Source organism: Blastocystis hominis, assembly GCF_000151665.1.
Source record: "Blastocystis hominis, Singapore isolate B (sub-type 7) whole genome shotgun sequence assembly, scaffold_0".
NCBI classification, from domain to species: Eukaryota; class Bigyra; order Opalinata; family Blastocystidae; genus Blastocystis; species Blastocystis hominis.
In genome coordinates this window covers 1,343,469-1,369,158 of record NW_013171815.1, presented here as the reverse complement: position 1 = coordinate 1,369,158, position 25,690 = coordinate 1,343,469, and the positions used below count along the sequence as shown (strand labels likewise).

The window sequence follows — 25,690 nt, the reverse complement described above, 5'->3', positions numbered from 1 at the left end:
ATCCGCTCGCCTCGAGCATGGTTTACAATACGACAAAAATTGTGCTTATCCAGAATATCACCAAACGACTGAACAAATGCAACCCGACCATTCTCAAAGCGAGTAAAATCCCCAATCTGAGAATCTTCCTCGTCTACTTCGTAAGCCATTTTGAGTATTCCGTTATGGAATAAGCAAACTCTCCCATCGTTCTTCAGGATGTATTCATCTTCATGTTCGCCTTGATAATACTGGAGGCTATAGTTTGAACCATCCATACGAATTATTTTTGGTTCGCCAAGGGTAATGTAACCATCCAAGAGAAATTCGCTTCCCTTCAGATTTTCAAGCCCATCTATTTCTTATTTGTTATCCGGTTCCTCTACTTTTAAAATCCATAATTTGGGTTTTAGTTTTAATATTTTGTGTTCTGCATGCTTCTCAGTTTATTGTTTCATCGTTCACTATTATCATCGATGCTGTTCTGACAATTCTACATCGTATTACATACCCTGCACCCAAAGATTTGATCTACTTCTTCTAATTGTCATTTCCTTTGTTTAGGCTTAAAATATGAATAAGTGGATGAAACCAAGAAGAGACCCTGATCTTTTTATACTGTTTGTACGCTGTATTGTACAATCGTGATTTAATGTGAAAATAGGTTGATAATTCAAAATGCTATAGGACTATAAGGATCTGTTGAATCTAGACTATTTCGATTGCCATTTAAAGAAAATTGTAAAACCCCTCACTTTCATGCATTTTCTAGCTTAGGATTTGTATCTATACTTGTTAGCTACCATGGAGAGCCGATTATGATATCAAACGACAATAACGACAGGGTTTCTAACTCCCTACCACCTATCGAGTATATTGTAAACATAACGCTCTTCAAAACACATCAAAAACAACAATCTAATCCTTATTATTCTTTTCACTCTTAACCTCCCAAAAAGTTCTTGTTTGCTTCTGTTCGAAACCTAAAACGTTCCCTTTTTATTCTAGACAGATCTTCTATTTCTAGATCCTATCTCGGTAGTCCTTTCACACAGTGAAAACAATTATTGATCAGAGACAAAACGAACACATATTTTCCGTTCTTTTGTTTATTATCGCTCTAGATAATAATAGGAAAAGGTTATGGGAGACAAGTCTGTATATGATGAAACGCGTGATCGAAGAGGATTTCGCGAAAGAATCATGGATTGCATAACAATGCGTGAAGAGAGAGCTACGAGTCCTGTTCCAGAAACAGATGAGGACCGTAGTAACGAGGCTAGCATTGGCTTATGTCTTCGTGAGTTATCACGAAGTCCTCTTTCGGTCGTTTGGAACCAATACCGCAATAAAAAGTGGCTGGAACATCCAAGATTACCGCCCTTGGAAGAGCTGGAAGCTAAACTTGTTGAGATCGTTCCTTCCTACAGCGCATTGTAGTCTATTTGTTCGTCTCTAATGTCAAGCTTTACAACGGGGAAAAAATCAATAGTGAATTGCGCGTTTGTTCCTCTTTTTCCTTATGAGTTCCGTCATTTACAAGATAGTACGCTTTTTCTGTTTTTCATACCGTGTAGCAATTCGCCGTGGCGATGTTTCTCGGCGAAGTCTTCACTTCCGTTTTAATCGACCTCTCGACTCTGTAAGCGACAGTCTCCTTCAATATTTAACAAATGTTGATATGTGCGATCATATGGCCGTGTGCTGCAATGTATTCGAAAATGGCGAATGGCGAACGATAGCCACCGCTCGTGTGATTCGCGAGCACGACCAGCCGGACTGGGCCGAGTGGGCCGCTATTGTTGCGGACCCGTATCACTGTAATACCATCGGCTCCTGCCTTCTTTATTACATTTCTCAGGTAGCTTTTAACGCGGGAATTCACACGCTTTATGCAGTGGTAAATCCTGCGAATGCTCCCGTTCTGCATTGGATGAAGAAGCTGGGAGCGAAGCTGGTTGTGCGCCAGAATGTGTAGGGGAGCGAGCAGAGGAGTGAAGGGTAGAAATGTGTGGTGTTTTCCCGTCCCAATCCCCCGGGAATGGGTTTCAAACGAAGAAATCCGTGAGCAGATCGAGCGAGCGTGTAAGGGAAGCAACGAAGTTCCGGAGTTTGTGAAGCAGCATATCAAGGAAGAGTTTGTTTTTATGAGAACGATGTAGTTTCGTTGCGAGTGTTTGTGAACAAACCGAAGACAATGAAGATGAGTTACTGCGAGGCAGAGGGAGGAACCGCTTCTGTCGCGTGGAGGGAAGAGATGGGCGAGGAATGGGGCGGCGATTCGTGCATTCCTGCAGAGGGTGGATTTGCTCCGGGGTCGGCGAGGCTGTCGACTTCACGTTGGTTTGAGTGGATCGGTGAGGGAGGAGAAGGAGAAGGAGAAGGAGAAGGGGGATCGCCGCTGTGTGCAGCAGCGGAAACTTCGCTTTCAGGATGATTGGAACCACGAGTCGAAGGGAAGGGAACATCGCGGGAGTCATTCGATGCTTTGTCATTCGATGAATCATTCGATGCTTTGTCGTTCATTGCTTTACCATTCGATGACTCATTCGATGCTTTTTCATTCGATGTTTCGTCATTCAATGAATTCTCTTTTGATTTATCACTCGATTGCTCCTCTGTTGATTCATTCACAGATTTATCATTCAATTCACTCATTGACTTCTCCTTCAACTCATTCGCCAATTCCTTCACCTCTTCTCCTTCTTCCCGACACTCCAATCCCGCCTCCTTATTCTTCTGAGGCGTTTCATTATCGGGTGTTACGGCCTCCGGATTCAATCGGAACGACAGCGCCGCTAGCGAATCCAATTCTTCCTTCTCGCTCCGCACCCACTCCGAATCGTCGATCCCCGCGGGAAACGTTACGCCCAACACCTTCGAGACATCCGAAACTCCCGTTCGCTCTTCTCGACGCAAGGCCGGAACTTCATCGGACAGATCGGAGGCATGATGTGAAGATTGCTGCTCAAGCTCTCGCTGCATGTCGCTGAACCAGGGATGATGCAACAAGTCTTCTGCGGAGAATCGGTAGTCCGGATTCTTGTTTAACAGGCCTTTTATCGCGTCTTGACACTATTTCTTAAAATTCCAAAAATCGGGCACATTTTTGGAAAGACGCAAAAAAGACTTATTATTGTAGTCCGGCTCGATGTGAATCACCTGGTCAATAATCTCCTCCTTCGTCTTTCCGTCGAAAGGCAATCTGCCTCGTAATCTGGAATGTCAAAAATCGGCACTATTTTTACATGAGGTAAAAAATGATTCCCAGCGACCACATATCTGCTTTCGTCGTGTATCCCTTCCTTGTAATGACTTCCGGAGCTACCCCTCAGCACATTCATCAAGCCAAACCGATATAGTTGAGCGTTCCGCAAGGATAGTCGAGCTTTTCCCGCGGGAAAATGAGTTTAGAGAACCCAAAATCGGCGATTTTAACATCAAACAAACTGGAGTTGCATAAAATATTCTCAGGTTTGATATCGCGATGAATAATCCCCATGTTGTGCAGATAACACAAGCAATTGGTGAGCGGAGCGATGATCTGATACGCCTCCAACTCGCTCAAAATCGCTCGTCCGCAGATATTACTGTACAGCTCGCCGCCTCGCAGAAGCTCCATCACGATGTACATATGCTGCGCATAAAACTCTGCGAGAGAAGCCAGTACGTGCGGGGACTCGAAGGTTTCGATGAGAGTGACGATGTTCGGATGCTGCACCAGCGACAAATTCGCGATTTCCGTCTGGATCAGCTGCGCTTCCTTCTCCGTCAGCTTCGATTTCGCGATCACTTTCACCGCGTACTCCTTCCGCGATTTCTTCTCGATACACTGCACGTCACCACCACCCAGCGACTTCCATCCTACGCGGTACACCTCCGCGAAACGCCCCTCGCCGATCTTCTCGCGCAGGTCGTAGAAGTCGCCGAAGCGCCGCACGCCCGACGCCTCCTCGATCGTCTTCACCCAGCTCGCTCGGTCGGATTCCGTCGTGGTGTAGAAGGTCTGGTCGTATGCCGCGGGGAACTGCAGAGTGAAGCCGAAGTACTTCGCGTTCTTGGCGTCGGGCACTCTATTCTCAAGGGTGGGTTGAATGCTCACATCTGCACAGTGGCTTTGTCCAAAAAGAAGGCCATGCTGGGCACATCGGCCGCGGGTGTGTTAAACAAATACAAGAAATGGTTCTGCAGCCGCGCGTAGACCTTCGTCATCCCCGAGAAATGCGACTGCTTGTACAGCTCCCCGGTGTGTTTCTGCGTTCCCACCTACCTCGAAGCCCTCGCTCAGCGCTACGTTCACGCCGGGGATCTCCATGCGCGCGTCGACGACCGTGTCCTCGAACTGATGTCCGCAGGCGGAGCAGTAGCGCATGGTGACCACGCGGTGGCACTCGATGCACTGCAGCCGATGGATCCCGTCCTTCACTCCCTTCTCCACCGGCCGCAGCTCGCCTTGGCACATGCAGCAGAACCGCACCTCCTTGTGGCAGTGCGTGCACGCGATGCTCCAGTACGCGCGCGTGAACCCGAAGTACTTCTCGGGGTGCCCCGTGCGCTCCAGACAGCGCTCGCGACGCGTGTTGTACACCTCCGGGTCGATGGAACCGTCGTACGACGGCTCTTTGATCGTGTCCGACGCCGGCGTCGCGTGCGTCAGCGAGTGCGGGGCCGGCAGAGGCGGCGTGGGGGAGATCCCGATCACCACGCTGAAGATTGACTAGGGGAAACGGGGAAACGGAGAACTACGCGGAAGTAGTCGCGCAGCTGCGGCTGCTCGCGGAGAAACACGGAGAAGTCGTGGAAGTTGATGGTGGTGCAACTCTGCTGTTCAATGGGGGAAAAGGAGAAACGTCGTAGTCGTTGCTCTGGAAGTAGGCGATGAGGAGAAGCATGATGCCTTCTTGGATGGCTGCGGAGGGCTAGAATGAAGGGAGTGCTCGAGAATTACCAAGTCATCGAGATGATTCACGTATTTCTGACACCATTCTAGGGATCACGAGGAAAGCGCGAAACTACTCTCGCACTCTGTGCTGCGGTTTTCGGATGACTTGATAACCACGTAGAGAACGCTGGGAGGAAGATGTTGCATAATTGTCTGAAACTCCTCAAACTCAACATCGATACGACTAAAAATAAAAAAATGGAGCGATCGCATACTCATTCAGACTAAAGAAATGAAAGATAAACCCATCGAGCTCCGATTCGTCAGCAAACATACATTGCTTCAAACCTCGCATAAAATCTGTCCAATAGATTTTCTCATCTCGATTCACATCGAACATCACAAAGAGTCGTTCTACATCACAACATCCCAAAATACCACACCGCCCAGTAAACCAGGCAGGTTAAATAAACGAAGGAAGTCTTCCTTCAATATATAACCCTCTTTACTTCGATTATAAGCAAGAGCCTAGCTATGACCAAGGCAACGCTCCGACCTACATAGAACTGGATTTTCAGAGTTTGGTAGTCTGACTTTGATACTAGATTGGTCACACATCATATTACTCGTCCTACAAGGAGAAAAGTCTTCCGTGTCCGATTTCGAGATGCAAGTACCCATGACATATAGACAGACCCAACGCAGCCAAGTGAGGTTGGTAAAATGGTACAAAGAAGAGATTATGGCAATCAAACAAACAACACAAAATGAAACTCCTATTCTTGGATGAGCTCCGATTCTGATTTTACAGGGCACAAGAGAATCGCTCCACTTCGTAGTAGCTCTAACGGGTATTTTTTTCTTTTTTCCTTCTCGGGTTTGAACATGAACTACCTCCGAGACATCACCCTTTCCTACCTCCTTTTGATCCGCAGAAATGAACTGACCTTGCATCGTGTCCGTGCCGTACTTCATTAAACACGCCATTCCCGCCTCCACGTAGCAATCGTTAATCACCAGTCTGTTCCCCGGAAGAACCACAACAACGTTCGCAGAATCTTCTAAAGACTCCAAAACAAGGCATACTCAGATTGTTCGCGCGCGACAGTTTGTACCATTCACTCACCATATAGCGGATATCATCGATCACGTCGCTCTCTGGAAGCGACACAGACAGCGTGGAATCTTCCTCTACAATGAAACAAAACGAAGACAACCACTCTTCGTGCTCAGTCCATGATCATCATTCTTGGGTGGCAAAATACGGTGTTTTCTGTCTATTCGTTAGATACTCGCATTTTCACAAAAAAGGAACATACAGATACCCTCCGAGGTCCGCTTTAGCGATGCCGCCTTTTCCTCGGAGATTTTGCGTTTGATTTCTTTTACTTCATTCTAGTTACCAGCCAATCGCGCCGTCTTACTTCAAAAAAACGCTGCAGGCGCTCTTCTTCAAACTTGGCCAGCTTGTTGGCGGAGTCTATACGCATTTGGTGCTCAGTTTCGATGAGGATCAAGCTATCGTCGTGCTGCTTGCGCAACGCCGCAACAGCCTCCTCATAGTCAACCTCATCTATACCATAAAAACGCATTCTGAAGAAGTACCAAAATGAGTGGTTGGCATTTCGCTCCCGCTATCATTTTCCTGGTGCAACGGCTCCTTTCTTCGCCGTTTGTATGAGCTATTATCGCTTTCCTCGGTATACTCATCATTAATATGCTGTCTACGAGATCCACGTGGGGGCATCGCTTCGGTTCCTCTACAAGCAGCGTTAGAAAGAAGCTCGTTCGACCAAACGACCAAGACCACTATCAACATCAGGCGAAAACCAATTCCTCCCTCCGCGTGTGTTCTACCCCATCACTGCACCACCTACCAAGCGAAATAGCACGTTCTAAGATAATAATGCAATCCGCTCCCTTCCGCGGGGATTCCAAGTTTCCAACAAACAACACTATTCCTCTTTTTTATGACGTTTCTCCGAGTTTACGACGCCATCCGTAAACTACATCGCACCCCTTCGACTCGCCTACCTCTACAGTCCCCGAATACGCACTCGCTCGTTTCCGATAATTCTCCTCCTCGACATCGAGCTCGCTCCTCGCTCCGCCCCGCTCCGCCGCCTTCATCACATCGTCCTGCGTGTACTTCATCGTCTCTGCCTCATCCACGCGATACCTCGTCTCCATCTTGTCCATAAACAGCGGCTTCGTGTACACATTATATTCTACGTTCCACCGTTTCCCCGTTTCTACCATCATCGGCAGCCATTCCACTCCCCATGCCCCCGCTCTGGTCGAACAGCCTCGAATCGAATGTCACGCCGCTGTTGCTCGCCACCGCCGCCTGGCCCAGCGCGATTTTCTCGCTGATGTCGCGCTCCCGTTCGCGCTCCTCCTGCGTCCGACGGCCCTGCGCGCGCCGACGCAGGTCCCGCTCCGCCTCGCGCCGCAGCTTCTCGCGCTGCCGGTCGCGTTCGCGTCGTGCCTCGCGATCCTCGGGGTTTTCTCTGCGATAATCAACCAAAAAGAAAAAGAAAAACGAGGCGGAATCGATCCGGCGACGGTCCTCGTGCTGCTGCCGCACCTCCAGCGCGCGGCGACGCAGCAGCTCCTCCTGCGAGAGCCGCTCCTTCTCCTTCTGCTGCCGTACGATGCTGTTTCGCAGCTCGACTTCTTCGCGCATCTTGCTCTCCGCCACTTGCAGCGCCTCCGCGAACGTCGCGAAGCGGTCGTTCACCACCGTCTGCTGCAGCCCGCGCCCGTCCGCCGCCAGACGCTTGTCCAGCGGGATCGTGTACCCGCGAGCGTTCTTCCAGTTGGAGATGCACGGCGGAATCTTCCAGTCCTGCTGGTCCTGGACCGTCACTTTCCGCGGGGGAGAGTGCAGAATGGGCACCGGGTCGTCGTTGAACGCAGCGGGAACTTTGAGGTGGCGGAACTTGGGCGGGTCCAGCGGGTCCTGCTCGACCTCCACCATGTGAATCACGCGCTGGTCGAGCACGCGGCCGGTTAATGGCTCCACGGGGGTGTATCTCGATTGAGGCGATGGGGTGGGAATACTTGTAGAACTCCGCGGGCTTCACGTCGCCGGGAAGAGAGCCCTCGGGGAGCTTGCCGGGAAGCGCGTAAGCGATCTTGCGGTTTACCTTCTTCTCCATGGCCTCGCGCGTCTTTTGGGTCAGCGCGGCGATGGCCTCGTCGGAGGGACGGGCGAGGTCGTCGTCTGTGGGTGAGGGAACGCGCAATTCCAAAAAACCTTCCGCGGAAGACCCGATCAGAGAAGACACTTTTGTGTGAACGATCATCTGTTTGTTCGATCCCTGGTTCAGTAGATTCTTTTGGAAATCAGGAACGCCGTCTTCATCGGTCGCTACCGTTACGACACGCGTGTCACCGGCTCGGTCCGATCGGCCCATGTCGAGAGGGTATTGGAGTATAAGGATTTCAGGGAAAGCACCTCCGTCACCAAAATCCTCAAGGGTACGAGGAACATAGTTCTCACGCTGCCCATAGGGCGGAATGTTGTATACCTTCTTTGCTTTCGGTTTTGATACTTCCTGTTTCTTCACCTCCACATACTTGTTTACGGGAGCGGGAAGCACTCTAACATCGTACTCCTACTCTCAAAAATACTCAGTTAGACGTAGCATTGTGCTCGATCACTTCAGCAAAAAGGTGTGACAAACTCAAATAGAATGACAAAATAGTGCCGATTTCTGGAAGCTCCAAATTGGACGCGACCTCTGTCTTAGACTTTTATTTGAATTCATTATGTTGTCTAGGTTTGCGAGCAGGGGGCACCCTACATTTTCAGCGATGAACCGGTTGAGTCTCCAACGCCAGTTTGCAAATGCGAAAAAGAAGTCCAAATGGATTGTGTCGCCGTGGATTATTGGAGGAGTTGCTGTTATTGTTCCGATTGGCTACGGAATTAATACCTACGCCTCCAATAGGTGGTTTCGAGACTATATGGATGAAAAAATCTTGTATTATACTCCCTACATTCGGCAGTGCTTGACAAAATGGTTCCCTGTCGACGAACAGAGTCCCTACCGGGTTTTTGTAAGATTTGCAGAGTCTTTCGAGGGATAGAGAGTGAATTCTTCTTCAGATATTAAGAAAATGCTGGGAGAAACTTTCACTGCCATGGATTTTCTACTTGGTATGGGTTGATTGTGCACTTAACCGCAGAGAACGGTGTGTACCGCCAAGATGCTGTCGATTTCCTCACCACCGTTTTATTCTCTCGCATTCCTCACAGATAGGTTGTCGGTTCAATTCCAGAAGAATGCATTGAATCGCTATCTTCTGGATCGTATCTCGTACCCTCCTCTTTCATTCTCTTGATTAGACCTTATGTATATCCGATTGGGAGTCTCCGAGCTTGCAAGCGCTTCCTGGGCTCAACCGGGTGATGAGCATCGATGAATTTTTGCTGTTCGCGTTGGATGTCGTGCAAAAGAAGAAGGGCTCGATGGAGGAATTCAAGACTCGGCTTTCCGAAGCAAAGAAAGAATGGATCGAAAATCACAAAGGGGATACGACGTTATTCGATACGAATGAAGAAGAAGAAGAAGAAGAAAAGGAAGAAAAGGAAGAAGAAGAAGCTGATGATAATGATGCTAATCATGCTCCTGATGGTGATCTTAATATTGATTATTCTCAATTGTTCCCCACAATGTATGGTGATATGACATACAAAGTGCTGCGATCCCGCTATAATATCGACTATGAGAAGGCGGCCAAATCGCTGATGCAGAAGAAAATCGGGGAATATACCGAGAAAATGAAGGGGGAGCTGGAGTATAGGATTGCGGAAAAAATGTTCGATATTCAGCAGATTGACATTGAAATACGGAATGCAAAGCAGGATAATGCGCCGGCTGAACAATTGGAGGAGTTAATGCGGGAGAAGAAGGAACTCCAGGATACCTTGTATCAGATGAAGAAGGGTTTGAAAAGTGGTAACTATACTAATTCGCTTTAGTGGATTGTTTGTTTGGCACATTTTCCTTGTTCAAAAAGTATGAGCAGTTCGGTGAGCCAGCCCTTTGTACAGCATTCCGTGGTGGTTATGATTCTGCGTAGGACCTTATCAGACTCAGTCTCGATGAGGAAGTTGTCATCAAGTGCCGTCATGGCCGCGAGATTCGCGGAAAGTTGCTCGTACGGGATTGTAAGATTGATAAGATGAATAGGCATACGATCAGCACTTGAATATGGTTGTTTCAAACGCAAAGGAGACTCAGACGATTGTGACCGTCGATCCGGAGACAAACAACGAGGTAAAGAAGAATGTGGTTCGAAACTTCGAAGCGCTCTACTTGCGAGGCGATGCTGTTATTTTGATTTCTCCTCTTGTCCGAACGTAATGTACCCTGTGTCCTTTTCTCCTTTCTCCAACAAACAATCCGAAAGACACACACAAATCACCTAATTCACATAATCATTCGCTGGAGTCGTCGTTTGCATGTTTCATCATCCACATAATCCACCATCGTTCGAATCGCGTCTTTCACGTTTCTCTTATCCTCCTCCGGCATCTCCTTCATCATCGTCTTTGTCACGGCCACCAAGTTCAACAGCGCCGAAATCTGCTTGTTCCGCATATGCTGGCACTGGAACAAATCGCACAGCAGCTCCGCTCCGTTGCATCGCACAATGCTGGTGTTCATCTCCGCTACAGCTAACGCCCCTCCGATTCCGCATACGGTCGTTCACAATCGCCAGCAAAATCGCCACGATCGGCGTCAGGCAGTTAGTCTGGTACACCTCGAACCGATCCTGCTTGCAGAGCTCGTGGAACTTGCGCAGCGCGCTCACCAAATAGTTTCCTTCGTGGACCACGCAGAGACGAAGCGCCTTCTCTACGCGTCAGCCGCCCTCCACGCGCGGACTCAGCTTGCTGCAGTCGGTCAGATACTTGAGAACGAGGAAGAGATCGTTGTGGGAGGTTTGGTAGTCGGTGGCGTCCAGCTTCGCGGGAAGGTTTTCGATGCAGCCGCGGAGCACTGGCTCGTAGTCCTCGATCGTGTAGGCTAGAGGTGAGAGGCGAGGCGAGGCGAGGCGGCTACCCGAGAGATTGCTGATGAGATACTGCAGCACGTACCAGAACCGATCGATGCCACCGCAGTTCATGAAGTCCAGAATGATCAGCGAGTCTACAGAGCAGAGAGTTAGAGACGCCTACGTCGATCGTAATAGGGATCGTTGTGGAGGTTCTTGATCATGCGGCGCATCTTCATCCGCACCCTGCTGTTGTCCTCCTCCATGTCGAACACGTGCGCTATGGGCTGGTACTCCCGCTCCGCCGCCAGATCGCGCATCACCACGCGGAAGCTCTCGATCATGTCCGTCTTCGCCGTCAGCGTCCCGTTCTGCAGCAGCTGGTTGAACAGCTCGCGCTGGATCGTTCCGTCTTGGTAGGGGTTCCGGATCTGCATCGGCGCGTGCTCGGACGGGCTCGCCGCGTCCTCGCGCTGGGCCTCCACCTCCTCGTCGACATCCTCGGGGATCGTGGAGATCGCCATGGGCAGCTTGGGTAACGCGGGCAGCGTGGCCTCGACCTCGTCGATCGCGTGCTCCATGTCCGAACTATCCGAGCTGTCCTCGCTGTCCGACTCCCCGATCGCTTCCAGCTCCCGCATCGAGCGCAGAGAGCGGTTGCTCGCGCGGAGAGGGTTGGGGTAGACCATCTGGAACGCGGCGGGGCTGGGAGACGCCGCGTCTCCGTCGCCTTCGCCTTCGTTCTCCTTCTCTTCGCCGTCCGAAATCGCCTCCGTCTCGAGCGGAATCAGCTTCAGCGTGTGCTCGTTGATCATGTTGAACAGGCTGCGCTGCAGGGTCTCGGTATTGCCGAGCGGAATAATCCTCCGGTTGGAGCGGTTCTTGGCGGTGTAGAGCGTGTGCGCGGTGCTGTCCATGGCTTGGAGCGGGTTGCGCGTGACGATGACGATGACGGACTGGAGAGTATTGATGTGCTCGTTGAGGCGCGAATACGGATTGATGATCATGTTGTCGTACTCGATCGAAACGATGTTCTGGTTGCTGAACTACACGCATCACGAGAGAGAAAAAAATAAGGAACGATGAGATCGAACGACGTGCAGATCGCCTCGAGAGGCAGGAACAAATCGACGGAGAGATCGCTGTCCATGTTGGGGACCTCGCCCTCCTTCACGAGGAAGATCGACGCCATCGTGAGCATGTTGTTCACTTCCTGGTAGCACGCCGCCACCGACATCGGACTCAGCGAGTACGTCAATACTATCCGTGATCCCCTTCTTTCATCACCTACAGAACGAGGAGATTTCGCTGTCGGGGATCGGAGTGATCAGCGTCGCCAGATTCGTTTCCGACTCGCCTTCTTCGCTTCCTACAAATCAAACGGGCGTCGAAGAGCCACCTGAGCCCTGCAGCGCGCTCTCGATCGTTTGGATCCACTCCTGCGCCTTCGCGGAGGTCTGCGCGTATTCCTGCGCCGCTCTCTCGTCGACGTGGTCCTGCTTCTGCTGCATCTGGCTCAGTTCTTCACGCAAACCGAGCTTCGCGCTATCCAGAATCTGCTGGATCGTCTCGAGGGACGCGCCTCCCTCTTGCATCATCACCACCTTCACGAAGATCAGCACGGTCACCGTCATCGACGCGCCGTAATGGACCAGTCCCAGCACGCGGAGCAGGTCTCCGGAGGTCCACAACGCGCTCTGGAACACCACGTTCGCGAACTTGTCTACGCTCACCAATCCCGACGAAGGGCGTACGGTCCAGACAGGCCAGATTGCTGGCGGCGCGCAGCAGATGGTCCAGAAGGAACGTCAGATAGAGGAGATTGTCCTTGGCTTGCTCCACGGCCTCTTGCGGAATGAAGAGAAGCTGCTCCAGGCCGAAGGGAGTGTGGTTGCCGCTCTCAACCGTGTTGAGTTCGTTTTGGATCACCGTGCCGAGCAGAGAGAACCACTGGTGCTTGACCGTGAGGCACGCCTTCAGCTTCTCTGCGTGTTAGCAAGACGATTGATCACGACTGCAGGAGGACATGTTCTGGAGGATGCAGCTGATGAGGATGGCGCAGAGACTGTCGGGAACCTCCGCGAGGATCGAGCACAGCAGGGGAAGCAGCTCCATATCCGTAGAGGACGGCCGCTCCACGGAATCGTCGAGTCCGTTCTCCTGGGAGGCGAGGAGCGCGTTGGTGTTCTCGATGTCCGCGCTGGCGATCGCTTGGCAGAGCACCGAGTCGTACGTCATCACGGCCAGCAAGCGCAGCAAGTCTTGGAGGACGAAGAGGAAGTCTTCGCGGTCGCTCTCCATGGAGGCTTGCTGGTAGGAGACGAGAACTTGCTGCAGACACGCTTTGAACACTTGGAAGAAGGCGTAGCGCTCGCCTTGGAAAACCTGGTCCAGCGTCTCTGCGCGTTAATCCGTCCTCCAATGCCCACCATTCATCATAGAGCAGATCGCACCGAGACAGTACACGAACGAGGACGAGAAGTGGACGTTGGTTCCGACGCTGTCCACGATGTCCAACTCATCCTTGTATTCCAGACAATGCTACCGGTCATCCAATCTCATCCTCCTCTCCTCCTACCTTCACGAACTCGTTGAAATGCATGATGATATGCCGAGCCACCAGCAGCGACAGTTCCGTCTTAATCATCTCCGCGTCTGCTCTTCACCCCCTCCGTGAGCTCCTACGCTTGCTAATCGCATGGCCGTACGCGTAGAAGAACAGCGTTTGCAGCGCGTACAGCTCCACGCTCGTTTCCATCAGCTGGATCATCGTCTGCAGCGCGTAGTCCTTCTTCAGCTCCTCCTGCACTTGCGCGTGGAGGAAGAGGAAGCAGAAGAGATACACGATCAGCTCGGTCGTCACTGTGATCGTCGACTGCTCGTCGACGTCGCGGTTCATGTACTCCAGCAGATTATCCGCACCCTCGCCGTAGTTCGGGGGCTCCAGACACACGCTCTGGCGGCCTTGAGAATAGGTTTGCAAACAGGAATCCAGGCAGTACACCACGCTCATCCATACCGAATAGATCACTTCATCACTGAAGTTGGTGATCGGGATCTGGACGAAGATCGTGCCCAGAACGACCAGGCTGGTGTTCACGATAATGTTGTTCTCAATAATTTTCCAACCCCCGTACCGCAGAAGAATCTTCGTGAAGAGCTCGAAGAAGCGTGGAATTCGGACTCCTGGGAGCTGTAGAACTGCCTCCAATGGAATCAGCTCTGGATCGAACCCCAAGAGTAGAACATACGGACATTGATGCTAGCGACAAAAACACGGAGTGCAGGTGCAAAGATTTCTGGGTAGTCTAAGAGATTCTCCAAAAACTCCAGGACTCCAGAATAATCCTTATTGTAGATTAGCTTAGACACGGCAACAGCTGAAAATAAGGGTCAGGGAGAGAGATTACCTGCAACAGAATAGTCCGTTGTACTCTCAGGGACGCTTTCCTACGTTTAAAGAGAACGAACAACACAACAGGAACTTCCTCAACCAAGATCTCATCACCTGTTTGGTAACCATAAGCGATTAGACGGTTTCCAGGGACAAGAACCATCTCCTTAATACTGAGTTGGATCTTGGCATCGTGAGGCATCAGTCCTGCATGCTAAAAATCAAACCGATCGATTCAAAACGCTACGGCAAGATCAGGAAGTAGTTTTTCATCGATTATTTCTTTCACTGTTTGGAATGGATTAAGATAAGTCTTCAATACCTTTCCAGATGACTTTATCTTGATTAGCGTTTCCATTTTATTCATACTCGAATCGTTCTTTTTTATTTATTATGTACTGGATCTGACACAGAAAGACTCGCGGGAATTTTGACTTTTCCGCAGAAATGATTCTTGATGAAGAAAGACCTAATTCAAGGTTATTCGAACGGATGAAAGCCAGAAAAATTGCGGAAGCGGAAGCCCACCTCGAGAAAGCTCGCGCGTGGTAGAATCCGGCTGTTTTCTGTTATGGACTAGCATGAAAACAGGATTTTTCAAGCGTAAGCCCGATCTGAATGGAGCCACTATTGAATATTACGAGGCCGGTAAGATCTAGCTGGGTTGTCCTAATCCCTAGCTCAAGCGTATTACGTTGCACAGAAACTGCCTGAAGCCATTGAGTATTACGAAAAAAGTTCCGAAATCGATCAACAGGTGGGTTTTTTGACATGGTGTTATTGGTAGCTCGAGGATGATCTGAATGCTGCCACAAAATTAGAGAAGTGTGCTCTTGTATGGTTCGAAAGGATTCTCATCTCCAGCTATCAATTCAGAGAAAGGATGACAAAAGCGACGCGGACGCTCGCGACTACTATGACCGCAGCTGCAAAGAGTACCTCCTCGCGAACTGCATGGATAAAGCCGCCGAATGCCTCGTGAAGATCGCGCATGTGGTGGAGAAGAAGAACATCCACATGGCGGCTGGCTACATGCTTCGAGCCTGCAACCTCTTTGTGGTACTGCCTCGAAATGCTGTACAATGCAGAACTTCGACCGCCAGGACTTCGCCGTGGACACCTTCAACAACACGCTGAATCTGCTTCTGCGCATCGGCCGTTTCCAGTCCGCCATCATCCTCCTGCGCCGCATGATCGCTCTGTTCACCAAGCTGCAGCAGGAGCACAACATGTCTCTCTGTTCGCCTCTGCCTCACCCCCAGCTTCAAGTGCTATCTCTCGATCGTGGTGATCTATCTGGGCGCCGGCGACCTCCCCGCCGCGCAGCAGGAGTTCAACCAGCATCTCCAGTAGTCTCGCGAAGCGAGCAGGCTCATCCGTAGAGTGGACAGCTATCTCCGCTCGCAGGAGATCGCGCTGGAGGAGGATCTGATCAAGGCGTGCGAGGACTTCGACGAGGCGCGCGTGGAGGAGCTGCACCAGCACAACCAGCTCAACTTCGTGCAGCAGCAGGTGAACCGCATCGGGAAGAACGTGCAGATCGCGCAGCCCGTGGAGTGGTACCGCGAGGAGACCGAGGCCATGCTCAAGCAGGCCGAGGGAGACGAGACGCAGCCCGTGTAGGACGTGGGCCGATCCGTTCACTGTAGCGATCTGGAGCCCAAGAAGCCCGCGCCTCGACAGGTCGTTCCGAAGCCCAAGAAAGCGGAAGCCCCCAAGAAGGTCGAGACGCCCAAGTCGCCCAAGTCGCCCAAGTCGCCCAAGTCGCCCAAGTCGCCCAAGTCGCCCAAGTCGCCGCAGAAGGTCGAAACGCCGAAGGCTGAAGCGCCGAAGAAGGTGGAGTCTCCCAAGAAGGCCGAGTCTCCCAAGAAGGCTGCGCCCGTGGAAGAAGCGAAAGAAGAAAAAGAAAAAGAAAAAGAAAAAGAAGAAGAAGCTCCGAAGCTGTCGCCGCTGGAAGCTTTGGAGCAGGCGGCTCTGAACGGAGAGGACGATGATGATCTAAATCTTTGCTTGCGTGCGTGTTGCAACAAACAATCCACAGCACTTTGTCGTCTTCGCCCAGCCGATCGTACGACCATTTATCCTTCCGACTGAACTATCCATCACGCCTCCCTTCTCTCTCCTACTCGCGATGGTCGCCAATGAATGCACTCCGGATACACGATCGGTCCTTTCCGTTTCTTGCTCTCACTCCTCTCCCTCGTCCCTACACTCTTCGGAAGCATATCCAATAGATTCTGCGGCACTGTCAGAATATACTGTCCGTTATAATATCTGCCGCTCACGCCTCGCCCTCTCTTCTACTTCAACAAATCCAGCAGCTTCAGCGTTTCCTGGATATCCTCCGTCGTGAACGATGTCATCTGCGCTTCATTCCTCCCTTCTTCCCCACTTTCGCGATATCCACCAACGACAGCATCTGCTGATGCGACTTCGCCAACAATTTTATGATCTCTATGAATCACTGCGCACGCATACACACACCCTCCTTCCAAAAACTATGATACGAGATATGCCCCAGATCCGACAGCGGCTTCTCCGGACTCCCTACCTTCCGCTCGATCTTGCTCAGCTCGTACGAGAACTGGATCATAAAATGCCCGTACCCCTTTCGCTGATGCGGTGGCAGCGTCATGATACACGCGAGATTGTACCCCATTTCCGAGCATTTCTCCTTGCTGAAATACCCGACCACGTGATAGCCCTGGTCGTCGTACTCCGTCACCACATAGAAATAGAACGGCGTCACGTCGAAGTAGAGCGTTTTGTGGTCCAGAAAGAGCTTGGCGATGTACGACAGATTCTCGCAATACACGCGCTGGTAATAATTGCCGTTCCCGTCCACTTCGAACACGCTCAGATTGTCCTTCCGGTAGATCTCGTCGCCTGGAGGGCTCTACGTGCAAGGCCTCCTCCGTCACTACGTAGAACGTGCATTTCTGCATGTGTCGGTGAAGCTCCGAGTACGTTAAGAAGAAGCTCAGGCAGTACTCGCAGATGAAAAGCTACATCGCCAAAAGACTCGACGCCTACACGGTCGGTGTGGCCTGTGGGGTAGAATTCTTTGGGGAAGGGACTGAAGTACCACGTGTCCACGATGAAACAACCGATCTGGATGGATTGAATGTTTTTCACCTTCGTCACTTCTTCGTGCTCGCGGATGGAGGCATCGTCCATTCCCATTTTACTGGTGTGCTCAGGCTCGTAAAACTCGATAACACCGGATGCTTGCTGGATTGTGACTCCGGCCACTTCGAATTTATTCTACAAGTGGATCGATCAACAAAATTGTACAATAGTATCTACAATTTTGTCTTTCTCGATAATCTACGAAACATCGGGAAAAGACAGTACTACCTCGTTATCTAGCTTGTAGGGAAGAATATCCGCAGCCGACATCCATGAATCCATTCGACGATTCACCTAGTTCGAAACATCGCCACGATTGCTTACATGGCCGAAGTGGACATAGTATCGGTTTTTAAGAGGATCCGATTTGTTTATATTGACCTCGATAATCTTCGCAGGAAAGTACTTATCTCCAAGCCTTGCTCGTACCTCATCTCCTATGAAATGACCTTCCGGACCCAAATAAAATACCCAAATTGTAGATATGTGCGGGATGGGCTACACTTGAATACGGATTCATATGCGATCTAGTTGTTAACAAAAACTGGAGTAAGCCACCAAGTTCAATCAAGACCAAAATGTTCAAGCTAGGTTCTGGAGAAGCAGGAAGAATTTAAAAAAGACGAGGCAACATTCGTATTTTAACAAACATTCAATCGTATATCGATGTAACAAACGGTTCCTACTGTGCTCTTTTAATCTGGCCGTCAAACAGATGAGTCGATTTCCTTGGCAACACGTATTTCTTATAGAACGGCCGGTAAATCGCAAACCACCCTCTCGTGAGCCAATTCTCCTCAAACGACGGTGTCTTCTCCTCCCAAATCCCAAGCTTCTATTTCTCACCCTTTCCCGCCATTTCCACTCTTCGAATTGCATAAAACTCATCTTTGCTCAGCTTCTTCATAAAAGCTCTCGTCTCTTTATTAATATCGATATTTCTAGTTTCGATCGTGTTCATTGCGACTCACATATCGCGATCGATGGAGCAGACGCCCATGCGAACCAGCTCGCGAGACAAGCTGTAATACGAGCCCTTTATGCCGAACCGCCCCGAAAAATCCTTTAAAAACAAATCGCCGTAGAAGGGAGTGATCGGAAGCTCTGGATTGATGTGCTGCGCGCTGTACGTCACCAATGAAGAAAAATAAAGTATCACCTATAAAACACTTTGGCTTTGCATGGAATCGGAGACAACGTCGCGTAAAGACTTTGAAGCATCATCTATTCCTAAGGATCGGAGTCAGAATCGACGTTGCTCGTTTTGTTTGTGTTGATTGCAAGAAGAGAAAGAGGAATGATCTCGCTTTCGGCGCACTCCATCGCGGCGTTGCGCGAGCCGGAAAGCAAATAGCGAGGGAACGGAAGCTGCTTTCTATCGTTTACGGCGCTGTGCGGACCGCTACACATTCACAAAGCCGCGCTGTGGGTTGATCGAGTGAACGACGCCGTGGATTTCGAAAGGAGCTTTGAGGGTGGTGAAAAGCTGCTCGGCAGAACGGAACGAATAAAAGCTGTGGCGCTTCCAAATCAGTAGAGCGGACACTAAGCATCAAATCGAGATCCAACGGCGACCTCCCACGCCGACAGAGAGCACAAAGAACTGCATCCCCACGTCGGAATCTCGAATGGTGTGGTAGAGAAGCACGGCCTTCTTCTGCGTGGCCGACCACACCGCTGTCGCCGCTTTGGACGCCCAGGACGGTTTTTTCTTGGGCGATTTGGGGGAATCGGAGCCGTTGGAGCCGCTGGGAGGAGGCATGTAGGGGTCGTTTTCGGATTGAGGGAGGTCTTTGGGAACCTCCACTTCCGGCTCCACGATCTTTTTGATTTGATTCATGTCGTTGTCTGCGTTTTCTTTTCGGTTGTCGTGAATCACTTCGACGGTTTTGGAAAAGAGGATCGGGTAGGAGGCGAGTTTCGGGTCTTTGAGCTCCTCGATCGTTTTTAATTCGGGCTCCTTCTCGATTTCGTCTTTGAGATTCGTCACATCCTCCACAACGGGGGGAGGAGTCTTCGATGGCCGCTTGATTCGCGGAATCGATATTACCTGCTCAGGCCTGCGATTCTTGAGCCGTTCCCAAAACTCCTTGGCTTTATTCATGACTTGCTTGCCTGAAGCTTTCAAAGTGTCTGGGTTTAGCTTGATGTTGTTCTCAGGGATTTCCACTTTTTCTTCAAACTTCTTAGAATCCACACGGGTATCCAATAACTCATCTTTGGGCAGATTCAGCTTATTAAACTTTTCTTGCAACATATTGGTTTCCTCATCAATTAAAGTAGCAGGATCCGTAGGCACAGTTTCAGCAGAAGCATCTTCCTTGTCATCTCCACCATCGACCTCCTTTTCTTCTCTATGAAATTAGAAAATGGCGGGTTGTCACACTTTTCGGCTGGATCCTCCTTCTTTTCAGATTCATCGGTAAGGACTTTTTCGTCTTCTTTTATATCCTTATCGTCTTTTTCTTTTCTATATCTGCTCCACATTCCGATATTTGGTTTGATTCAGGTTGGGATGATTGTTAATGAAGGCAAAGTTTTGGAAATGTTATGGCAAGAATTTGCGATTTTGCGTAAAAGGGTGGAATCGTCGATGTTCCTGATATGACAAAAAACAATCCCTTCTCAGGAGGTGTCGTTTGATTTTGAAAGGATATCCTGGAAATAGAAAGCAGGATGATTTCGAGAACTTATCAATGTCATGGTTTTCAAGTTGAGAGGCTTCGTCCTCATCCTTGATGTAAACTCATAAAAATATTCTTTGAATAAGTATGGTATCGAATAAGAAGCAGTTCGTAATACTGTTCGCTATCTCTCTTCAGATAGCGCTGTCCACCATTGGTAACTTGTTTTCGAGTCTCGCTCATTTCTAGGATGTGACTACACTGGAGCTCGTTGTGTTGATGTCGATGGAAACTGGGTTCAAGGCGAGTGCACCAAATACTACGCCCTCTGTCTCGATCGAGGGATTCAAACCAATCCGATCATGGTCAACGACCCTGTTTCAACAAGTTGCCGCGATGGTGTGATTGTGGCTGCCTCTTCTTGCAGTCTGAGCCGATGCTGTGATCAGGAAGGTCTCTTCTGCACAGATTCGCAAGGAGTTCAAGTGGATGGCAAGTGTACCAACTATTTCAGAGAATGTACCGATGGAATCGCAAGTCCTGTCACTTGTGTGAGTCCTGGAACCAAATGTCTGAACGGCAAGATCGTTGCTAGCTCCGATTGCACGAGCGCGTGCTGCACTTGGTCTGGCATTAAGTGTACCAATGCTTATGGCCAGGAGCGCACCACCGTGTGCACGGGCTACTATGTAAAGTGTGAGAACGGCGAGGTGACGAGTCCGATTGCTGTTCCCGAAGGAAACTCCTGCCTGAACAAGGAAATCGTAGCGAACAATCTCTGCCCTGGAAACATCTGCTACGGCAAGAAGTTCCTCTGCAGCGATGATATGGGCGATATCGTGTCGAACGCCTGCACCCAGTACATCTATCTCTGCGAGGGCTTCGACGATTTGAAGCTCTCTGTCGAGAAGACCAGCCAGGATCGAGTGATGAAGCTCTCTGACGATGTTCGCTGCTACAATGACCAAATCGTGGATGCTGCCGACTGTGATGCGTGCCAGTGCACGGACGGAACTCTTCTCTGCACGGATGTGAATGGAGTGGCGCAGACGGATATCTGCACTGGTTATTATCGTCAGTGCAGCGATGGCCAATACAACGCGGTGGAGGCTGTGCCCAAGGGAACGAGCTGCAGAAACGGCGAGATTCTGCTGGCTTCTGACTGCTCTGGCAGCTGCAAGGAGGGAACGATCTGCACGGACTCGTACGGAAACCTGGAGACGAACATCTGCACGAAGTACTACCGCGATTGCTCGAACGGAGTGTACGGTCCTCTGCAGAACACCGCTGCTGGAATGAGCTGTCTGAACGGACAAATGATTGCGGAGAGCCAGTGCTCGGATGTGGATTACGAGTGTGATTTCGAAGGAATTCGCTGCTCTACGTCGGACGGAACCCTCATCACCGATCGCTGCTCGGATTATTACGTGCAGTGCGAGTTCGGAATGTATTCCGAGCCTCGCAAGACCGCCAACGGAACGATGTGCTTCAACAACGAGCAAGTGCCTTCTTCTTCCTGCACCACTTCCTGCGACTGGGAAGGCGTCAAGTGCTCTAATCTGAACGGAGAGATCATCACCAACACCTGCACCAACTACTTCGTGGAGTGCGATAACGGCATGCAGACTACTCCCGTCCCTGTCGCCGAAGGCTCGAAGTGTCTGAACGGAGAGCTGGTTCCCAAGAACACCTGCTTGACTCCCGTCTGCACGGAAGACCAGCTGGTTTGTACGAACTCGGAGGGCGTCGTGGAGACCACTGCTTGCACGGATTACTTCACTGTGTGCGATAACGGAGTCTACGGACAGGTCCAGGGAGTGGCTTACGGAACGAAGTGCTTGAAGGGAACAATTGTTCCTTCTTCCAGCTGCACGGGCGTCGCTTGCGAGTGGGAAGGAATTCGCTGCTCGGACGCTGACGGCACGATCTACACCGACATGTGCACGACGCATTTCGTTCAGTGCAATGGCGGTTCGCTGACGGCTCCTCTCCCCGTGGCCAACAACACGCGCTGCTACAACGGATTGATTGTTGCGACCGATAACTGCCCTTACGAATACTGCGACTTCGACGGACTGAAGTGCTCCGATGCCAACGGAAACGTCTACTACGATCAGTGCACGTCCTTCTTCGTGGAGTGCTCCAACGGACAGCTGACGCAGCCCATGCCGGTTGCCGACGGAACGCGCTGCTCGAACGGTGCGATTGTGGACGCTTCGGCGTGCTCGACTGCGGAGTGCAACTTCGAGGGAATTCGCTGCAGCAACGCGAACGGAGATGTGTACGAAACCACCTGCACGGACTACTTCGAGGAGTGCGACAATGGCGCGTACTCTGTGCCTCGCCCTGTGGCCGATGGAACGAAATGCTACAACGGAACGATCATCGATGCTGGCCAGTGCGCTAGCCCGATTTGTGACTTTGACGGAATTGAATGTGTCGATATCAACGGAGTTGTCTACACGGACACCTGCACGGCTCACTACCGTATGTGTGAACATGGACAGTACTCTGCGATTCGTGACATGCCTGCTGGCTCGCGTTGCCTGAAGGGAGAAGCCGTGCCTGTGAGCAAGTGCACCGGATATCAATGCAACTGGGAGGGAGAGCAGTGCGTCGACGCGAGCGGCGTGATCATTACCAATGCCTGCACTGATTACTACGCGGAGTGCGACAATGGCGCGCAGACCGCTCCTCGTCCCGTTGCTTCTGGCCAGAAATGTCTGAACGGCGTGTTGGTGAACGCGAACACTTGCGACGCTGCGCAGTGCTCGTTCGAAGGAATTCAGTGCGCCAATGCCGATGGAACCATCGTTACCGACTCCTGCACTTCCTACTACGTCCAGTGCGACGAGGGTGTTGTCAGTGCGCCGCAGCCCGTGGCCGATGGCACGCGTTGCCTCAAGCAATCGATTGTGTCCGCGAGCCAGTGCGACTCTACGCGATGTGTCGATAACACCATTGTCTGCGCCAACGCGAACGGCGAAATCTTCACCAACCAATGCACGGAGTTCTATCTGGAGTGCGATCAGGGCGTCTACACGGCTCCTCGCGCTGTGGCCGACGGAACGCGTTGCCTCAACGGAACTCAGGTCAGCACCGATAAGTGCACGGGCGTCCAATGCACGAACGGCAACATGCGATGCTCAGATGCTTCCGGAGCGATCAACGACAACACCTGCACTTCGTATTTCGTGGAGTGCAACAACGGTTTCTACGCGCGTCCCATGCCTGTGGCCAACGGAACGTATTGTCTGAAGGGCGAAATGGTGCTGCCTTTCGCTTGCAGCCAGGGTACCTGCGACTTTACTGGAATTAAGTGCACGGACGAGGCCGGAATCGTCTTCGATACGACCTGCACTGACTACTTCGTGGAGTGCGACAACGGAAAGTACACCAATCCGATGAAGGTGGCTGCCGGAACCAAGTGCATCGGCGGAAACGTGGTTCTCGCCTCTACTTGCCCCGGCTCGCAGTGCTCGTTCGAGGGCATTCACTGCGCGGATTCGTCCAGCAACTACGTGACCGGTCGCTGCACTGACTACTTCGTGGAGTGCGTCAACGGCCAGCAGACCAAGCTGCAGCCCGTCGCCAACGGAACTCGCTGCCTGAACAACGAGATCGTTTTGAGCTCTGCTTGCAACCAGCCCGAGTGCACCTTCACTGGACCGCGCTGCGTCGACGAAACCGGCGCGCTGGTGACCGGCAAGTGCACGACTCGCTACCAGGAATGCGTCAACGGCGCGGTGACCACGAAGGTCGTGGACTCCGGCAAGGCTTGCCTCAACAACGTCATCGTGGAGGAGTCGGCCTGCTCGGCGGTGGAGTGTGACTTCGAGGGCTTCATTTGCTCGGACGCCAACGGCTCGCTTGTCTCGGACGCCTGCACCGAATACTTCGTGACCTGCGTGAACAACAAGTACTCGCAGCCCGTGGCTGTGGCCTCCGGAACGCGCTGCTACAACCAGAACATCATCTCGGCCAGCGACGAGGTGTGCAGCTCCACGACGACCTGCGACTTCGATGGAATTCGCTGCTCGAACGAGGACGGAGAGCTGGTGACGGGCCGCTGCTCGGGCTATTTCGTGCAGTGCAACAACGGCAAGTACACAGCGCCCAAGAAGACCGCGGTGGGAACGATGTGCTACAACAATGAACAAGTGTTGAATTCGGAGTGCGCTGGAATGGAGTGCTCTTTCTCCGGAATGATCTGTGTGGATGATGTCGACGACTTCGTGTCGAACACCTGCACGACTCGCTATGCTATCTGCACGGACGGTGTGATCCAGATCAAGTCCGTGGAGAGCGGAAAGGCGTGCTACAATTCGCAGATTATCGCTGGAGACTCGTCTTCCTGCACTGTTACGCTGGAAGTTCATGAGTCGAAGGTGAAGGGAATTCGCGGACGGAAGTAAATTTATCAGTCCTTCGTATTTGTTTGTTTGCATAAAATTTATGTTATGGATGTGCACCCTGGATTGTTATCCATTATTGAAAAGATGCTCAATGAGGCAACCTCCCCGGAGAGCGATAGCACGTATGTGAATCCTCGCCTGAAGAATGACATCCTTGTAAATCTGTTTCTAAGCATTCTATCTAGGACCAAGTTAGGGAGCATCACATGAATATTATGTACTATAATAAACTCATGGAGAAGATGCGGAAGAAGAATAGTCTTGTGTCAATTGGATGTTGCGAATCAGTTTATAGACTCGAGATTTAGCATTTCAGATAGTAGATGAGCTGGTGCTGCATTCGAAGAAAGTCCGTCATCTCTTCGTCCAATCATTGCCTGTATTCGACTTTCCTTACACCTCTAATTCCAAGGAAATCGTTGACTTGGCTTTTGGGATACGCAATGCTGTGCCAGAACCGGAGTACGCAGCTCGAGACTTTCAAATTCGACTTTCTGAGAGTATGGAAATCTAGTAATCGTTAGATTGCATTGTTTTATGTAGTGACAAACGTTTTGGTGCCATGTATCCCCAGTTTTCTGTCTGTCGAGAATACTTACGCGAAAAGATTGTTCTTGAGCGGAAGAACCAAAAGAGGTTAAGTGCTTCCGCTTCTCCTTCCGCTTCCGCTTCCGCTTCCTCTATGGACACTGGGAAACAGCAGCAACGACAGCGCAAGCAACATTCAATGGACATTCTGCTGGAAGCGGTCAACAAGGTGGTGTGGGGTCTTTTCGAAGACATGGAAGCGTTCGAATACAAATACTATGAAGCGATCCAAGTGGAGGAACCATCGCCATCACAGGATGCAGGTTGGCTATTGATCTGTATTCCATTCAGATATGTTAAACTTCGATGACCCCTTCAGACTGGGTGTTTCGTTGAATTTCCGGCCTCCAGAGAAGCAGAAAAACAAGATTGATGTGATTCGGGACATTTACACTGCGATGAGTCAGAAGTATGAGACGCTTGTGAATGAGCTCATTCCGACTCTGGAAAGGAATCAATCATTGCTCCAGGTGCGAAATACTGCAAAGTAGTGTTGTACTGACCATTGAACATAGGTCCCAAAGAAACCTTGAGAAAATTGAGAGGATGCTCGCGAGGTGCTACAACACGTCGCAAAGATGTACTCGCCTTATCTATCGCGGAAAGAGCATGTTTGGTGAGGAAGACATGTTTTAAATCGCTTGTACCATCTCCTGTTTGTTCTACAACA

The 25,690-nt window shown here is 50.9% G+C and overlaps 9 protein-coding genes; 4 read left to right on the top strand and 5 right to left on the bottom strand.

The window, feature by feature from the left end:
- Positions 1–1,122: 1,122 nt before the first annotated feature.
- On the top strand, positions 1,123–1,957 carry GSBLH_T00000446001 (uncharacterized protein; the record flags this gene model as incomplete). Its single annotated transcript, XM_013038655.1, has 3 exons — positions 1,123–1,415; positions 1,446–1,525; positions 1,557–1,957. The coding sequence occupies 3 exons, from the start codon at positions 1,123–1,125 to the stop codon at positions 1,955–1,957; spliced, it is 774 nt and encodes a 257-aa protein (XP_012894109.1).
- Positions 1,958–3,223: 1,266 nt separating this feature from the next.
- GSBLH_T00000445001 (uncharacterized protein) lies at positions 3,224–4,441 on the bottom strand (the record flags this gene model as incomplete). The annotated part of the gene is made up of 5 exons (XM_013038654.1): positions 3,224–3,303; positions 3,334–3,811; positions 3,848–4,057; positions 4,090–4,245; positions 4,274–4,441. The coding sequence occupies 5 exons, from the start codon at positions 4,439–4,441 to the stop codon at positions 3,224–3,226; spliced, it is 1,092 nt and encodes a 363-aa protein (XP_012894108.1).
- Positions 4,442–6,816: 2,375 nt separating this feature from the next.
- On the bottom strand, positions 6,817–8,530 carry GSBLH_T00000444001 (uncharacterized protein; the record flags this gene model as incomplete). XM_013038653.1 has 6 exons in its annotated part: positions 8,498–8,530; positions 8,121–8,467; positions 7,925–8,087; positions 7,101–7,896; positions 6,896–7,069; positions 6,817–6,867 (listed from the first exon to the last, which is right to left on the bottom strand). Exons 1-6 carry the CDS (start codon positions 8,512–8,514, stop codon positions 6,817–6,819), a joined length of 1,548 nt encoding a protein of 515 aa, XP_012894107.1. The 5' UTR covers positions 8,515–8,530.
- Positions 8,531–8,601: 71 nt separating this feature from the next.
- GSBLH_T00000443001 (Like-Sm ribonucleoprotein, core) lies at positions 8,602–10,236 on the top strand (the record flags this gene model as incomplete). XM_013038652.1 has 8 exons in its annotated part: positions 8,602–8,926; positions 8,957–9,026; positions 9,056–9,099; positions 9,130–9,186; positions 9,216–9,850; positions 9,890–9,917; positions 9,953–10,030; positions 10,063–10,236. Exons 1-8 carry the CDS (start codon positions 8,636–8,638, stop codon positions 10,234–10,236), a joined length of 1,377 nt encoding a protein of 458 aa, XP_012894106.1. The 5' UTR covers positions 8,602–8,635.
- A 41-nt stretch (positions 10,237–10,277) lies between these two features.
- GSBLH_T00000442001 (uncharacterized protein) lies at positions 10,278–10,473 on the bottom strand (the record flags this gene model as incomplete). XM_013038651.1 has 1 exon in its annotated part: positions 10,278–10,473. One exon carries the CDS (start codon positions 10,471–10,473, stop codon positions 10,303–10,305), a length of 171 nt encoding a protein of 56 aa, XP_012894105.1. The 3' UTR covers positions 10,278–10,302.
- Positions 10,474–14,711: 4,238 nt separating this feature from the next.
- GSBLH_T00000441001 (uncharacterized protein) lies at positions 14,712–16,358 on the top strand (the record flags this gene model as incomplete). Its single annotated transcript, XM_013038650.1, has 9 exons — positions 14,712–14,812; positions 14,845–14,912; positions 14,945–15,021; positions 15,052–15,099; positions 15,129–15,323; positions 15,353–15,495; positions 15,527–15,613; positions 15,647–15,883; positions 15,914–16,358. 9 exons carry the CDS (start codon positions 14,712–14,714, stop codon positions 16,356–16,358), a joined length of 1,401 nt encoding a protein of 466 aa, XP_012894104.1.
- Positions 16,359–16,366: 8 nt separating this feature from the next.
- GSBLH_T00000440001 (uncharacterized protein) lies at positions 16,367–17,926 on the bottom strand (the record flags this gene model as incomplete). XM_013038649.1 has 10 exons in its annotated part: positions 17,865–17,926; positions 17,718–17,830; positions 17,559–17,687; positions 17,298–17,528; positions 17,189–17,269; positions 16,749–17,160; positions 16,657–16,718; positions 16,569–16,627; positions 16,475–16,538; positions 16,367–16,444 (listed from the first exon to the last, which is right to left on the bottom strand). Exons 4-10 carry the CDS (start codon positions 17,445–17,447, stop codon positions 16,367–16,369), a joined length of 906 nt encoding a protein of 301 aa, XP_012894103.1. The 5' UTR covers positions 17,448–17,528; positions 17,559–17,687; positions 17,718–17,830; positions 17,865–17,926.
- A 434-nt stretch (positions 17,927–18,360) lies between these two features.
- GSBLH_T00000439001 (uncharacterized protein) lies at positions 18,361–19,198 on the bottom strand (the record flags this gene model as incomplete). XM_013038648.1 has 5 exons in its annotated part: positions 18,969–19,198; positions 18,800–18,938; positions 18,648–18,768; positions 18,553–18,617; positions 18,361–18,517 (listed from the first exon to the last, which is right to left on the bottom strand). Exons 1-5 carry the CDS (start codon positions 19,000–19,002, stop codon positions 18,361–18,363), a joined length of 516 nt encoding a protein of 171 aa, XP_012894102.1. The 5' UTR covers positions 19,003–19,198.
- Positions 19,199–20,379: 1,181 nt separating this feature from the next.
- On the top strand, positions 20,380–25,670 carry GSBLH_T00000438001 (uncharacterized protein; the record flags this gene model as incomplete). XM_013038647.1 has 1 exon in its annotated part: positions 20,380–25,670. One exon carries the CDS (start codon positions 20,380–20,382, stop codon positions 24,430–24,432), a length of 4,053 nt encoding a protein of 1,350 aa, XP_012894101.1. The 3' UTR covers positions 24,433–25,670.
- Positions 25,671–25,690: the final 20 nt, after the last annotated feature.